This window comes from Drosophila virilis, chromosome 2, assembly GCF_030788295.1.
Source record: "Drosophila virilis strain 15010-1051.87 chromosome 2, Dvir_AGI_RSII-ME, whole genome shotgun sequence".
Classification (NCBI taxonomy): Eukaryota; Metazoa; Arthropoda; class Insecta; order Diptera; family Drosophilidae; genus Drosophila; species Drosophila virilis.
The window spans coordinates 26,083,683-26,097,356 of record NC_091544.1 but is presented as its reverse complement, the minus strand read 5'-3'; the positions used below and the strand labels follow the sequence as shown (position 1 = coordinate 26,097,356).

Sequence of the window (13,674 nt, the reverse complement as noted above, 5' to 3'; positions counted from 1 at the left end):
GCCTTTGACCCATTCACTGTAGTAGGAATGGCTGCTGTTAAGGCTAGACTTTGTAGATTTCTTGACTTATCCTCTGCTTTCTGTACAGCCTGGCGTGACTTGGATAATCGGGAGGATCGTTTCTATGGCCGCCAATGCATATTGGACAATCTGTTTACGGCCGTACGTTTAGCTCGACCCGCAGATGTTTCAGAGCTAACGCTCGATCCGTGCAGCGTGCAGCGTCGCAATCCGAAGAAAAAGACAACCATCAAGCAGCTTTTTTCGGTCACCTCCAAGTTCCAAAAGACGTTGCGACGGTAAGACAAAATAGAGAGATGGGTAACTTGATTAGGAATTAATACTTTTGTGTATTCCATGATCTATACAGCGGCATCTACTTCTCGTGCATTGTGCACTGCGATGACAAGGTGCTGGTCACCAGCGAGGACTTTCCGCCTGTCATTGAGATCGATGAATCATATCCGAGTGCATTGCACATGGACTACTATTGGCTAATGAAGGTTGCCTGCACTTGGGAAGATGTGAAATCGTTGCGCACAGACATGGAACGGAATCTGACCTCGCCAGTACACTTTCGCACCAAACTCCTGTCGGCCGTCTGCCAGATGCAGTCGGCGCTGGGCATCAACGATCTTGGCCAGCTCTATTATAAACCCCTCCGAGATGCACAGGGCACCGTGGTGCTCACCTGCATTCAATCGGTGAAGAGCCAGAAGGCTGTCTCCATCATCAATTCACGCTGGCTGCCGGTCAGCAAGCTCCAGAAGAAGCTGGGTGCCCTGCACGAGGATTACACCATCAACGAACTGCTCATCTCGAGCATTGGCGAACAGCTGCACTATCAACAGGCAGCGCTCCAGCGACTAGAGCCGGGTCTCTATTTGGGCTATCTGAAGATGCAGTGCTCCATGGATCAGATACAGGTGGTTGTGCCGGTAAAGACACCCAATGTGCTACCCCACTGTAAGGTGCGTGAGAACAGCCACATTACGGCCGAGGAGTGGCAGGTGCTGCATCGCACCGAGAACAATCCGCTGCGACTGCCGCTCGACTTCAGTACACCAGGCGATGGCAATGGCAACAGTCCGGCAACCGAGGTGCAGCGTCTTTTCCTACACGATCTCAGCAATGCGATGCACAAGCTGTTGGCCAGCATGAGCATCAAGGCAGCAGATGCGGTCACGCATCGCCTCTACGATGTGGAGGTCATAGAGCATAGTCGCGATATAAGTTTCCTAATAGTGTGCCCCTCGGTGGAGTCATCATGTGCCGTGCCCGGCCAGTCCGAGCTGCTGCTGCAGCGTGACGATCTGGTCAGCCTGAGCATACAGGCCTTCGAGATGATCCATCTGCGCACCTATCAGCCGGCCATTGTGCAGAAATATGCACGACTCTCCTGTATCCTGGAACTGGACACGGCGCTGGCCACGCACTCGCATCGCGAGGCCTTTTCTAGCAGCGAACTGCAAGCCGCCAAGGAGCGTCTGGCCACACTGCAGGAACTGAGCACCAATCTGACGCTGGTGTGGAAGAGCGTTCGCTGGCTAATGGATGTGGTGGCCTATGCGCGTAATAAGCATGCCCAGCCGGCGCTGGCCATGCGCGAAATACTCGACTTTGCCCAGCTACGACACGAGGAAGGCGACGGCAAGCAGCTGCTACAGTTACCGCTGCGCGAGACCAGGTTCAGCAAGACAGGTCGCGGCAGCTGGCCCGGTCCGGGTTCCAACGAGGATTGTAACAGGCAAAACAAGCCGGAACATTCCAAATCTGAAACGAATTTGGGTCAGAGCGCCCAAACGCCAACGTCAGCGCAGGCCACGCTTCAAGACGAACGCGACAAGCAGCCGCAGCAGCAGCAACAACAACAGCAGCAGCAGCAGCAGCAGTTGCTCCAGGTGACGAGCAGTGAGTACGCCGCCTCCACTTGCTCGGATGTCTCGCTGCGCAAGAACAGCGGCGACTCCGTGAGCTCCGCTTACACTGCGCGCAGCTTTTACTCTGCTGCGGACTCCGCCTCCGATGGCAGCAGCAGCGTCTTTGCGCTGCCGCCCTCCCGTTCCGATGACACGCTGGCGGATGCACTGCGTCATTCTCAGGCAGCAGCCGCCGCGCAGCGCAAACGCACCAGTTCCAACATTGGACCCATTTCCACGCCGCTTATCACCGTGCACAGCTCCAGCTCGGCTCCTTATCTGGCTGGCTCCAGTGTCTCGTTGCGCACGGGCAGTGGCGCCTTCGCCACGGATCTGGAGCACAAGCCGCTGAAGCCTGCAGCGGAGTACAGGATGAAGGCTGCCTCCAGCGCCAATTTGCGCGAGGGCGGACTCTATTTGAAGAGCTCACTGTCGGCACTGCAGCCGGAGCTGAGGCCGCTGGGCAGTAGCGAAGAGCCCGTGGCCAGCACCTCGAAGGCCTCCTCCACCAAGAGCCTGGCGCAACACAGCAGCGAGGAGGACACGGCCAGCTGTTCTAGCCTCAATGCCGAGCAGAGCTCGACAGGAGCAGGCATTATTCAGGTCTACACCGCCTACAACACGGGCCTGGCCAGCGGCACCAGCCTCAAGCTGCACGTGACGCCCAAGACAACCGCCCGCGAGGTCATCAACCTGGTCGTCAAACAGCTCAACATGGCCGCCGTGCTGAAGGGCAGCAAGGGACCCATCTATAGCGCCGACATGCTGGACAACTTTTGCCTCGTCGCCGTCATTGGCGCCCGGGAGCGTTGTCTGCGCGACGACTTCAAGCCGCTCCAGCTGCAGAGTCCCTGGAAGAAGGGCCGCCTCTATGTGCGGCAAAAGCATGAGCTGCTGGCGGCCATCGAGCATTCCAATCGCAAATCCCATTTGATTTAAGAGCTGCTGAAATAGCTCAATTAGGCTGGACTGCACAGCTAGCAGGGCGGCTAACTAAGTCTCAACTCGTCTTTCCAATTTGGTTTTTTATGAGCAGCAAGAGGAACAAACGAAATCAGGTCGAATTTGCGTCAGATTATGCCGATGTCTAACGAATAGAAAAATATATTTCCTGAATATATATTTCTAAACAATAATAACAGTCATGTCGATATAGCCAAGTCCTTCTGTCCATCTGCTTTTTTCCAAGCAAACCGTTCTCTCTGTTCAAAGGAATCAAAATACAATATTCCTTAGCTGCCGTAAGGCATGTTCAATCGATTTTATATTCTCCGATATAAATCTATGTATTTATCATGCGCTTCTCAATTTAATTTAAGTTTTATCTTTAACTTTGATTCATAAATTTTTTGATGCCCAAAATGTTGCTGATTCTTTGGCAGACGTGATGTTTAAAAAATATTTAGTTTTATTCGTACAACCTTTCAAAACACTTTTTTTTGCTTGCTTTCTTCATTTGAGAACGAGCTAATATCGATTCTAAAACTTCTGAAAGAAACAAAATTTATGAACATTTACCAATAGATATTCCACTGCCCATTTCCCCACATTCCATAACAGATGTTTTCCTCAAAATCTTGCAAAGAATGTGAGAAGAGAAGCTAGAGTTTGAACCTATATAAAAGTTTCTCGCTGTAGAAAACCCGGCGCACGAAACAAACTGAGAAGCTGTAAACTGGAACGAGCGACGATTTGACTTTGAACGTGCAGCCCTGATAGCTTTAAAATACCCTAGCAATCAAAAATGTACGCTACACACACACACACACCCACGACGCACACTCATTTAATTATTATTGTTGGCTTCTTGATTTGGTTTTTGCTTTTCGGGGGGGCTCCACTGTGCCCAGCCAAGTTTGACGACCAAATTCCCAAATTAGACTGAATTAATTACATATGTATGTTAGAGGAGGACAAAAGATGATGTTATATATGAAATTGTAATGAAATGGTATTATATTTTAAATAGTTATACACACGCACACACACACACAAACACACACCATGCGCATACATACATACATATGTATATACGGCACATAAATTAATTGTTGTTAGTTGTTTTAGAAGCTGGTTAAAGCGTAAGTGCAACAAATTACACCAATATTAAAATGCATATAGATTATATATATATATATCTATGTTTTACATAATTATATGTATTTTATTGTAACATATACTATATTATATATGTATGTATTTTTGTAGTTTAGCAAACAAAATGTTTTGATTGTATTTTTGTGGCAATTTTTTAGGCGCACGCATTTTTTAATATATCAAATCTGAATGTTGAAACGAACAAGAAAATTAATTTAAAAATTATATTAAAATGTCGGTATATATGAATATATATATATATGAATATATAAATGTATGTAAATGCATTTTAAGTGAAAACTCTCTTGATGTATGTGTATTGTATGTGTTCTCTATAAATACAATTAACAATTCCATTCGGATTATACAAAATACTTAAGCATAGTTTCTAGATTGTAAAGCTGGCATATAGAATGCGAAATATTTTTTAAAAATATACTGGCATTAACTAAATGTAGAAGATATGTAACAAAATGAAAAGCAACTGAACAAAACAGAGTTATTGAAATTGCATTGTTGTATTTATTAAATGTAGTTTATGCCGCGAAATACCCTGTAAAAACGGGTGTGCCGCTTAAAGTTGTTTGCAACTAGTCCAGAAATGTTTTGTGTTTAGCTAAGTACTTGGTTCTTGTACTAGTAAGTTCTGCATGCCCCCTAGCTATACGGCCGAAATCAGCATTATGCAACTACAGTAAGCATCCCATATGACAGATAAAGTACTTTGTGTGAATTTCAAATAAGTGCGCTATCTAAATATGCAAAGTGTTAAATGTCTATAACTATAGTTATATGCATAGTTACACTCCGTTATTCTATATGTGTATGTGTAAATTAGCTGAAAGTTCTTCAGATCTATGTGTTAACTGTAAGCTAAAATCTCTTCAAGTTTCTACCCTGACCTATTCAAAATGTTGTAGCTAGAGGAGTTCCGTACCGTAAAACAAACAACAGATGGCAAAACTTAAGAGAATTTATTATAAACCAAGAGTCCATTATATTAAATTATGAATCATTTAAGATGAGACTACGATACGACCAACACAGCAAATGTATTGTGTACAAATTTTTTGTAAATATTTATTCAACATTTTTTGATAAAGTTTTTTATCCTGGATTAACCAATCCCAAGGCACGAGGAACAGCAACGAACCTAGCTAGGAATTAGCTTAAGCCACGATCCCAATCCCGAATCCCAAATACAGAGCTCAGTTCGGATCTGACATAAATGATTTAAAACAACGAATTGATTCGCATTGAATTGTGTTAGTTTAATTAGTTGTATTTGTTATTTAGTGCGAAGAATAAAACAAAAATTATTGTCAAAAAGAAAACAAAATAACCGCCGTCCGTTCCCCAAAGAGATCGTTTACAAGGTATTATTATTATTTTTCCATTCGCAATATGATGAGAAATACAGTTTATGACGCAATCTAATTGTAACTAATCAATTAAGGTGTTAAAGGTCGAATACAAGTAAACTCTATGGCACACATGCATACATATATACATATACACAGTACATCATTATAATGTATGATAAATGTTTATTAGAATAGCTGAAATGTCTTTAGACTTCAAAAGGCGCATAGTGCAAATGCATATGTTGGCAAAAGTTCTTATCATATGTAACTCCATAAGTGAACTGCATGTTATTCTACTAAAAAGCCAAAAAAAAGAAAAAAAAAGCAAAAAAACAAATCCTTAAAGATTCCGTGTGTATTTTTGGTGTCTGTTAACTATGTACAATTAAAATGAAGAAACAGCCATTATAAATAATATTTAAAAACTGTACTAAGGAAACACAAAAGATGATTTACTTGAGAGATATATTAAAGATCGCTAACGAAATGTGAGTACAGAAGAATAACATGATGAAGATTACTTATTCAATTAATTTAAATAAAGACTTAACAAATGTTATGGTGTCATTTCAAATGTACATTCATCTGCATTACGGCTGGAATCCCGAAGAAACAAATGGTTGCTAGTTCGGTTAAAGGTTCGGGCTCTGTTCGTGAACTATATTTTTCACATGCCTGAAACCAACTTTTGACATTTCAGTTGGGTTATTAAAAAAATTATAATATTTTATAATTTAAAAATAATTGTTTTAGCTTAATCAATCCTTCAATTAAGGTATTGCTGTAACTCAGACTGGGTAACTGGTTCGGTGACAGATTCAGTTCATTGTCCAATTGGAACCTGTTCGATTGATCATTCACTCAACGGTATTCTATTTTTAAATGCAACTGTAAAATTGAGACGGGCTGAGAATTAGCTAACTTCCAAGATAAGCATAGTTAGTTAGTCATTTATCCGTCTTATAATCACAGAAACAAATGCACATATGACTTATATTCGTCAAATCATGCATAATTTAAATATATGTATGTATTTTGTTTGCAATGATTGCTTCAGTACGGGCATATTAAGTATACGGTCAGTGAGTCGTCGTCAGTTGTTACAGTTGATTCCAAATAAAATTCGCCTTAAAATCTCAACATTTTCTACTATAGTAGTACGAACTGATTACCTTCCAGGCGGTTCCATTTTATCACATTTAGCTGATTTATGTCGAAACGTGTTGCAGCCAATATTCGCGTAAGGCGTTTTATCTGATAATTTCCCTGAGAAGTTTATCACTTGTCATCGTGCGTCACTTGTCGCACGCCTGTGACGAAATTAGCCGAAACGCTTTCCAGGCCCTTCGCCTGGAACCCCACAACGCCCACAACGCCCACACACACACACGCACACACGCACGAAGATCGCTAGCTAAATACTCGTCTGACTCACTCACACGCTATATAGCTAGCTCGCTCACACTTTAGGGCTAGAAACGCAAGTCATGAAGACTTCGCAGTCGCTGTGGGCAGCGGCAGCAACAATTTTTCGATTTTTGTTTTGTTCTTAGACATTTGCTGTTGTTGTTGTAGCGGGATTTTTATTACTAAAATGCATGAATGTATATATGTATGTATGTATGTATCCAAATGAATGCATGTAGCATTCTATATGCACACATATGTACATACTATACATTTGTTTATGTGTGTTTGTCTGGACAATAATTTATTTAATTTCACCACAAAAGTGGACACACTATGCATGGGCAAGCCTTTGGTGCATTGGACAGATGACGACACTGCTTAATTAGAAACACATATACATATATACATACATATTTGTATGCATACATACATACGTACATAGTATGTACATTTCCATACATAGTTAGCGGCAAGGCCGCCGTCTATTGGGCAGCCAGAACGACTGAAAATGTGCGCTACACTCTGGTTGGCACTGTATATAACGGCTATAAAGTTCAAGTGCTTACTGATTAGGATTCCAATATATTGTTAAAGTTATTATTATAAGTTTTTGCCATTGTTTATTTTGTATTATTTTTTACTCTTGTGGCACTTGAAGCGTCGCCCGGTGGCACTTGTGCGACTTCCTATCTGATAGCATCTCAGCGGCAATATATTTAAAATACCTTTACGGCAGTTCTAATCCCGACGGCCGATTACATAGGTGTTTATAAATAAAAAATAACGGCTAGCAGCGCAGCCACGTGATTTGTGCGGGGCCTAAGGCCAGACATAAACCCAGACAAGAGTCAGATGCGGAAAGGGTCAAATGAAGCGATGTACCCAACAGCTCGCATTACGAGGCGCTGTCCCTCAGTGATTACGATAACGATTAACGATAACGATTGTTTGTTATTTTAGCGAATACATCTATGTATATTTACACACAGTATATGTTTATATGGTATTACAATTACATACCTCTATACTTGATTTTGTGAGCCCGCAAACCGGTTGCCAATACCACTCGCTGGATTGTGTATTGGGCCAGAAAAAAAAATTGTAGCAAATAATTGTTAGATGAAAAACAAAACGGTAATTTAGTGGTTTCAGTAACTGTTTATATTCAAAGAGAAAAAAAATCAGCAAAACTGTTCACAATCAAATCGTTTGAAGCGCGCACTCAGTCGAATGGCTCTCACTTTTCTGTTCTCATCTCGATCTTGGGTTTTGTATAACAAACAATAAGTACAGTACTACATGTATACATACATATACATATACATACACACACACATATACATATATATATATATACATATATATATATATATATATACTATATCAAAAATTCAGCTTAGCTTCGAACTATGCCGCTAAGCTCAATTATTGGCGCCCGGCTGAGAGGCGCCCACAATGTAGCCCTTGGCCGTGAGTACGCCGCGACAGCGCACATGCACCTGGTAGCGCAGAGACCAATCAATCGAGTAGCCGGGTGCTAGGCCAGCGAACTGTTCCTCGGGCAGCAGCAGCTCGGGATCACTGTGTGTGTTGAGCACCAGCTCATGCTCGCGACAGAATTCCTGGAGTACAGCGGGCACCACGCAGCAAGCGGCCAGATTCACCTGTGCTATGGTGGGCGCAACCTTGGCCGATCGGTATAGCTCTGCCAGAGCGGTTGCATCGAGATCGGCAACACCCAGCTGTTTGATTTGTTGTTTGTCCGCATACTGCTCGAGGGCCTTGTAGAGTAGCTTCAATTCAGCTATGCCCTGGGGGCCGTTGCGTGCACTCCAGCTGTTGGCCGCATCGTTGCCGCTGCTGTCGGTGCCCTCGGAGCAGGGGCTCTTTGCCGACGCAGATGTTGCTGTTGTGGCCACAGTTGTTGCGCTGGCAACGGCAGACACATTGGGATGGTAGGCCAGCACCACATTGTCCACATGCGTCACATTGAGTATGTTGAGTAGTGCCTCGACTGCCTGATTGATGCACTCCGTGGAGTTTTTGTTGAGGAATATCTTTGCACCGATGCTAATCTCATTGCGTCCGTTCTCCGTCAGTTTGCTGTTCAGCTCCTGTGTGGCACAGAGCACACGGCCATGCAGCTTGTCAATCTCAACCACCACGCTCTCCGACTTTGGGTCATTGTGCAGCGTGATTTTCAGGCCGTCGTATAGCTCCTCGTTGGATTTGCGCTGTCCCAGCTCGTTGTTGATGATGTTGCCCGTGCTAATGACCACATTCTGATAGTTTCTCGTTATTGTTGGTATCATGTTGCTGTTGCTATTTCTGCTGCTCACAATTTTTCTTCTTCGAATCCCGTTGTTGATAAGTGACGACTACTTCGGTAGGCTGACAATCGCACTCGTCCGTCTGTGTTGCTATTTTGCTTCGACAGCCGTGCGCAACGGCACTTAAATACACTTTGCACTAGAGATGCCAGCACGAAACATCGATATACTGCAATATCGAATACGTGCAAATGCAAAAGTTACCTGCAAAGCTATCGTTTCATATTGGTTCAAGAGAACTGAACTTACTTACGAACAGTTATTTAGTAAGTTGAATTAAAATTTAGCATAATTTCAGCTTATAAATTACTTGAAATTCGTGCCAATATTGATGTTTGGAGTCACTTAAGTATTACATAGTCCATTCATATGTTAAATGAAGTGTGATAAAGACTATTAAACAGCATTATGGCAACACTGAAAATGTTGTGTGTTTCCAAAAAAATAACATTTGTTGCAAATATATCTCAAGAACAACTTTATAACCTTTTTTCCTTTATTTTCGTTGGTCATTTCAACGTTTTGCTGAACATTTATTTGAAATGGGCTTCGCAAGCGCAACCGACTTTGCCAACACTAAAACTGATTCTTTTTATTAGTTTATTACCTATCGATTTATCGAAAATTGATTTGTGATACTTGACATCGAGTAAGTATCGCAAGTATTCAATATAATTGAATTGCGCGCCTCTGTTTGAGAGCCGCGTGACAGATATTAAGAGTTTGCTTCCTTTAAATAATCCAAGTCGACAAAAAATGTGTACAAAAAAAGTGCGTGAATGGCTGGTCTTACTGACCATGGAAAAGTATGTTCGTTGCTTTACAGAGCATGGATACATAAGCATTGCCCAGTGCCAACAAATATTAACCAGCGATCTCATCATGTTGGGAATAGATAACCCAACCCATCGCCAGCTGTTACTAACTGGTGTGCAGCTCCTCATTAATTCACCCAATCTTTTCGTTTGCCCGGAGCCATGCGAATTGCATGTATCGTGCGCAGATCAAGATTTGGCCGAAGATTTCTTGGATACATGCAAAATTGACTTGCAAGCAATAGATAGTTCATTTAATACGCCACAGCATGGGCATAGTAAAAATAAATTTGGTTTTCTAGCCAGAACAAAACGTGAACGCAAGTCAAAGTCAAAGAAAAGCAAAGAGACTTTGTGCTCTGTCAACATAAAAGCCAACTTTACCTGCGTCGCCTGTCCACACTTGCAGTTTGGCCAGCTTTACGAATTGGATGAGCACATCGCCGCCTTAAAGGAGAGCAAAGATTCGTCGGCATCCCAGCACAAATACGGCGATCTTATAACCAATGTACAAGAGGCGACACCCATTATTCTAATTGAATAATAATTTTACGCCGAAAGCACAGCTTTTAACAATTAAATATAATTTATTAATATATTTGTATATATTTTTGGGTGCCTATTTGAATGTTATCAATGGACTCAATAGGGCATTTAACAAATACTTGATGCCTCGCATCAAATCCTGCATGCGTGCATCCACCGGCGAGGCGAGCAATGTGCGCTGTATGCTCAATGTGCCCAAATCCGGCGACTTGCAGTCCAAGCACTCAATGGTCTTTAGTTCCACCTGTGGCGGCGTACTGGAGCCCAATATATAGTGTTCACGCACGTTGTTCGCCAGCACGCGGGAGTTGTGCAATGTGCCATAAAACAGGACCCGATCGCCGCGATGCAGTCGCTGCGTAAAGTTCCCAAAGTCATGGTGGGCGCGCAGCACCACGTCCGAGGATGAGATGCGACCCAGCAGGCTGCTGCTGGCCGCCACCTGAACGAGCAACTCGTACTCGTAGCGATTCCAACGTTGCAGCGTGCAGTGTCCAGTTTGTGCACTCAGCGTCTTGATCACGCGCTGCCACTCGACGCACTGCGCCTCATGCTGGGGATCACATTGGAAATGCTGTGCAATATTCTCGCCATGTACACAGCGTAGCAACTTGCCCAACCAGGTGGGCAGATAGTTAGAAACAACATCCTCCAGCATATTGGACACGCGAGCAATCTGGACGTGTGTGATCCTGCCCTCCCAAGCCACGTACATGCCATTGAGATGGGAGCAACGCAGCTGGGCTTTGATTTTGTTTGGCTGCTCCTGGACTGGCTGTGCGCACAGCTCATAAAAGCGTTCCCATTGAAGTGCATCGGGCAGAGAATGCATGCCCACATTTGGATTCGATAGCACAGTGGGCATGGCATTATAACGTGGAGTATCCTTGAAGCTAGACGTCATATAGGGAAAGACCAGCACACATGCGGTGGTGAAGCCCACAAGCAGCTATGGGCGGAACATATAGAAGCAACTGTTGGCATTCAATATTAAAACTACTTACCTGCAACATGGTGATGTATTTCTGGGTGGCACGATTTAGAGCGAGGACACAAGAGAGCAGGATCACCAGGGCGCAGGCGATGGCCGTGGTGCCCCAGCGCAAATGCTCGCTGGTCAAGCCAAGGCTGTCAATTGCCACGAAAACGGGAACCAGGAGCGCCACAACGCCAAAGAGGGGCAGGAACAAGACGATGCCTGCCAAGCCCAGAGCAGCACGCATGGCACCAAAGACGGTGGCACTCTGGGAGGTGACAATGCACACCTGCAGCCAGCTGAGAGTGACGCAGTGTGGGATTAAGTAAGTGTAGGCGCCATGCCAGCCAGAACGTTTGGCCAGCAGCACAAGAAGAATGGGTATCAGCAGATAGAGAGCAGTACGGCAATTCAAGCAAAACTCAATGCCATTGCCAATCACAAAGGAGGAGAATGTGGGTACACGGAGATCTAGAAAGCGCCAGTGTGTGGATACAACCTCGTCCAGTTCATACGGATACTTGGCCAGCACATTAACGGCAAAGGAAACTATGACCAGCCAATCGGGCAGCAGTTGGGACGAGGCGTACATGAAGACGCCCAGAGTGATGAACGTGCTGGCGCCCGAGATGATGGTCAGCTCGGAGTGCGGCAGCCAGGCGTCTGTTACCAGCGGATAGACAATCAGATTACAAATGAATGCACAGAAGTAATACAAATACGGTTTCATGTTGTTACGCAAAAAGCGCTGCTCCGATATCTCCGCCTCAATGTTGTGATCGCCGTAGCTGAGAAACAGTCCAGACCAGATTCGGAAGTCAACGAATTGCTGTTTGGTTTTTAGCATGCGACACGTGGCCCACAGCATGACGCCCAGACTTAAATAGTAGCTAATCAAGGGCAGCATATGGCGCTCGCTATCCTCCACGGTACTCCACCAGCTGAGCAGCACCAGCAGACTGCACCGCACGCTTAGGGGTAGCATGGCGGGCAGTGCGACAACCAGGTTGATGAAGCGATGATATAGTAGCGTAAAGAACACCAGCGGATGAAAGATCATGCGATAGAAACAGGGCACATGATCCAAGCTCTCCGGATGCGGCACGGACAGGGTCAAGTTCTCATTGACGGCTGGCATTCGACCGGCGGCATAGTTAGAGGCAGCCGAGACCAGATGCGCCTCGGTTATAAAACGACGACGCTCCACATTTGCACGGCCAATGGTGGCGGCATCTTCTAAAGGTTCCCGCTCGCACTCGCTGCTATCTTCATCCGTGTTAGATGAGGAGGCATCGTCACCTCCACGACGACGCCGCTTGCGTTGCAAATTGTAAATGCGTCTCATTTTGCGCTCCAGCTGCTTGGGCGTAATATGCTCGTTGCCATTGGACAAGCAAGCGAAAAGCTCGCGGGCTGCTTTGCGTGCGGCACGCTCGCCCGGTGTCATGGCCAGACAGCGGCGCACCTCGTCCGCGTTTTCGGCCGTAATGCCATTGCCGGCATTGTAGCATTTGCGCAACAAGCGTACTGCCTCCTCATGGCCCTGTTGGGCAGCACTGACCAGCCAATGTACAGCTTTCTGGCTCTCATTGGCAACGTTGGGTTCTGTGGAGGAGATATAAAGCGTGTTATTGGCATTTCCCAGCGCTCACGGGTACATACCAATCGCATTCTCCAGCAGCTTCTTGCCCAGATCGTATTGAACCTGAGGGCAACCCTCTTCGGCAATGTGTTCCTTCAGTTTGTTCAGCGAGGCGCGATCTAAAGGCACCAGGAGCATATTCATTTTGCATTACAAACACATTTCACAGCCTGCTGTGCATAGTAATACCTTCAAGATTCCAGCGCCTCCGTTTACTGACACCTGTCGGTGCGTTTTGTGTCCAGGTGGCCATTAAAAAGTAACAAACTGCAGATTGTTTACGATTTAATATGCAATTTAGAGTTGCAGCAAATCATTATCTTGAAATTCACCGGAACGACTCACTAAAAAGAACAAACTGAGTCCCTTTTTGTCGTTCTATTGAGCCTGATTCTAGTTCATTTTTTAAATATCAAAAGCGGCGGTTTGAATTACGGTTGCTGCTTAAAATGTAACAGAACCTAAATAAATATTTATTTCTAACCATATTTTCAAACATCCAATAATAAATACATATAATGAAAACAAGCCACTCAACAATATAAATGTTATTCGAAATTTAATTAATTACACGC

At 44.5% G+C, this 13,674-nt stretch overlaps 4 protein-coding genes across 9 annotated transcripts in view; 2 read left to right on the top strand and 2 right to left on the bottom strand.

Moving 5' to 3' along the window:
* Positions 1-5,717, top strand: part of wake (wide awake) — a 68,112-nt gene extending 62,395 nt beyond the window's left edge. For all 6 annotated transcript variants that reach the window (XM_032433532.2, XM_015170429.3, XM_015170431.3 and 3 more), the window contains 2 exons: positions 89-299; positions 371-5,717. In XM_032433532.2, the coding sequence (XP_032289423.1) occupies positions 89-299; positions 371-2,858 (2,699 nt within the window). In that variant the 3' untranslated portion in view covers positions 2,859-5,717. The remainder of the gene's footprint in view (positions 1-88; positions 300-370) is intronic.
* Positions 5,718-7,928: 2,211 nt separating this feature from the next.
* Gclm (Glutamate-cysteine ligase modifier subunit) lies at positions 7,929-9,256 on the bottom strand. Its single transcript, XM_002055972.4, has one exon. It carries the CDS (start codon positions 9,100-9,102, stop codon positions 8,212-8,214), a length of 891 nt encoding a protein of 296 aa, XP_002056008.1. The 5' UTR covers positions 9,103-9,256; the 3' UTR covers positions 7,929-8,211.
* Positions 9,257-9,804: 548 nt separating this feature from the next.
* On the top strand, positions 9,805-10,533 carry LOC6632384 (uncharacterized). Its single transcript, XM_002055971.4, has one exon. The coding sequence runs from the start codon at positions 9,877-9,879 to the stop codon at positions 10,477-10,479; it is 603 nt and encodes a 200-aa protein (XP_002056007.1). The 5' UTR covers positions 9,805-9,876; the 3' UTR covers positions 10,480-10,533.
* On the bottom strand, positions 10,503-13,450 carry wfs1 (wolframin ER transmembrane glycoprotein wfs1). The gene is made up of 4 exons (XM_002055970.4): positions 13,289-13,450; positions 13,120-13,218; positions 11,486-13,062; positions 10,503-11,430 (listed from the first exon to the last, which is right to left on the bottom strand). Exons 1-4 carry the CDS (start codon positions 13,350-13,352, stop codon positions 10,555-10,557), a joined length of 2,616 nt encoding a protein of 871 aa, XP_002056006.1. The 5' UTR covers positions 13,353-13,450; the 3' UTR covers positions 10,503-10,554.
* Positions 13,451-13,674: the final 224 nt, after the last annotated feature.

Coding starts and splice junctions, on each gene's coding strand:
- LOC6632384 (XM_002055971.4), top strand. CDS start 9,877: ATGTGTACAAAAAAAGTGCGTGAATGGCTGGTCTTACTGACCATGGAA.
- Gclm (XM_002055972.4), bottom strand. CDS start 9,102: ATGATACCAACAATAACGAGAAACTATCAGAATGTGGTCATTAGCACG.
- wfs1 (XM_002055970.4), bottom strand. CDS start 13,352: ATGGCCACCTGGACACAAAACGCACCGACAGGTGTCAGTAAACGGAGG. Junction 13,219..13,288: donor GAGGCGCTGGAATCTTGAAG/GTATTACTATGC, acceptor TGGTGCCTTTAG/ATCGCGCCTCGCTGAACAAA. Junction 13,063..13,119: donor GCTGCTGGAGAATGCGATTG/GTATGTACCCGT, acceptor TCTCCTCCACAG/AACCCAACGTTGCCAATGAG.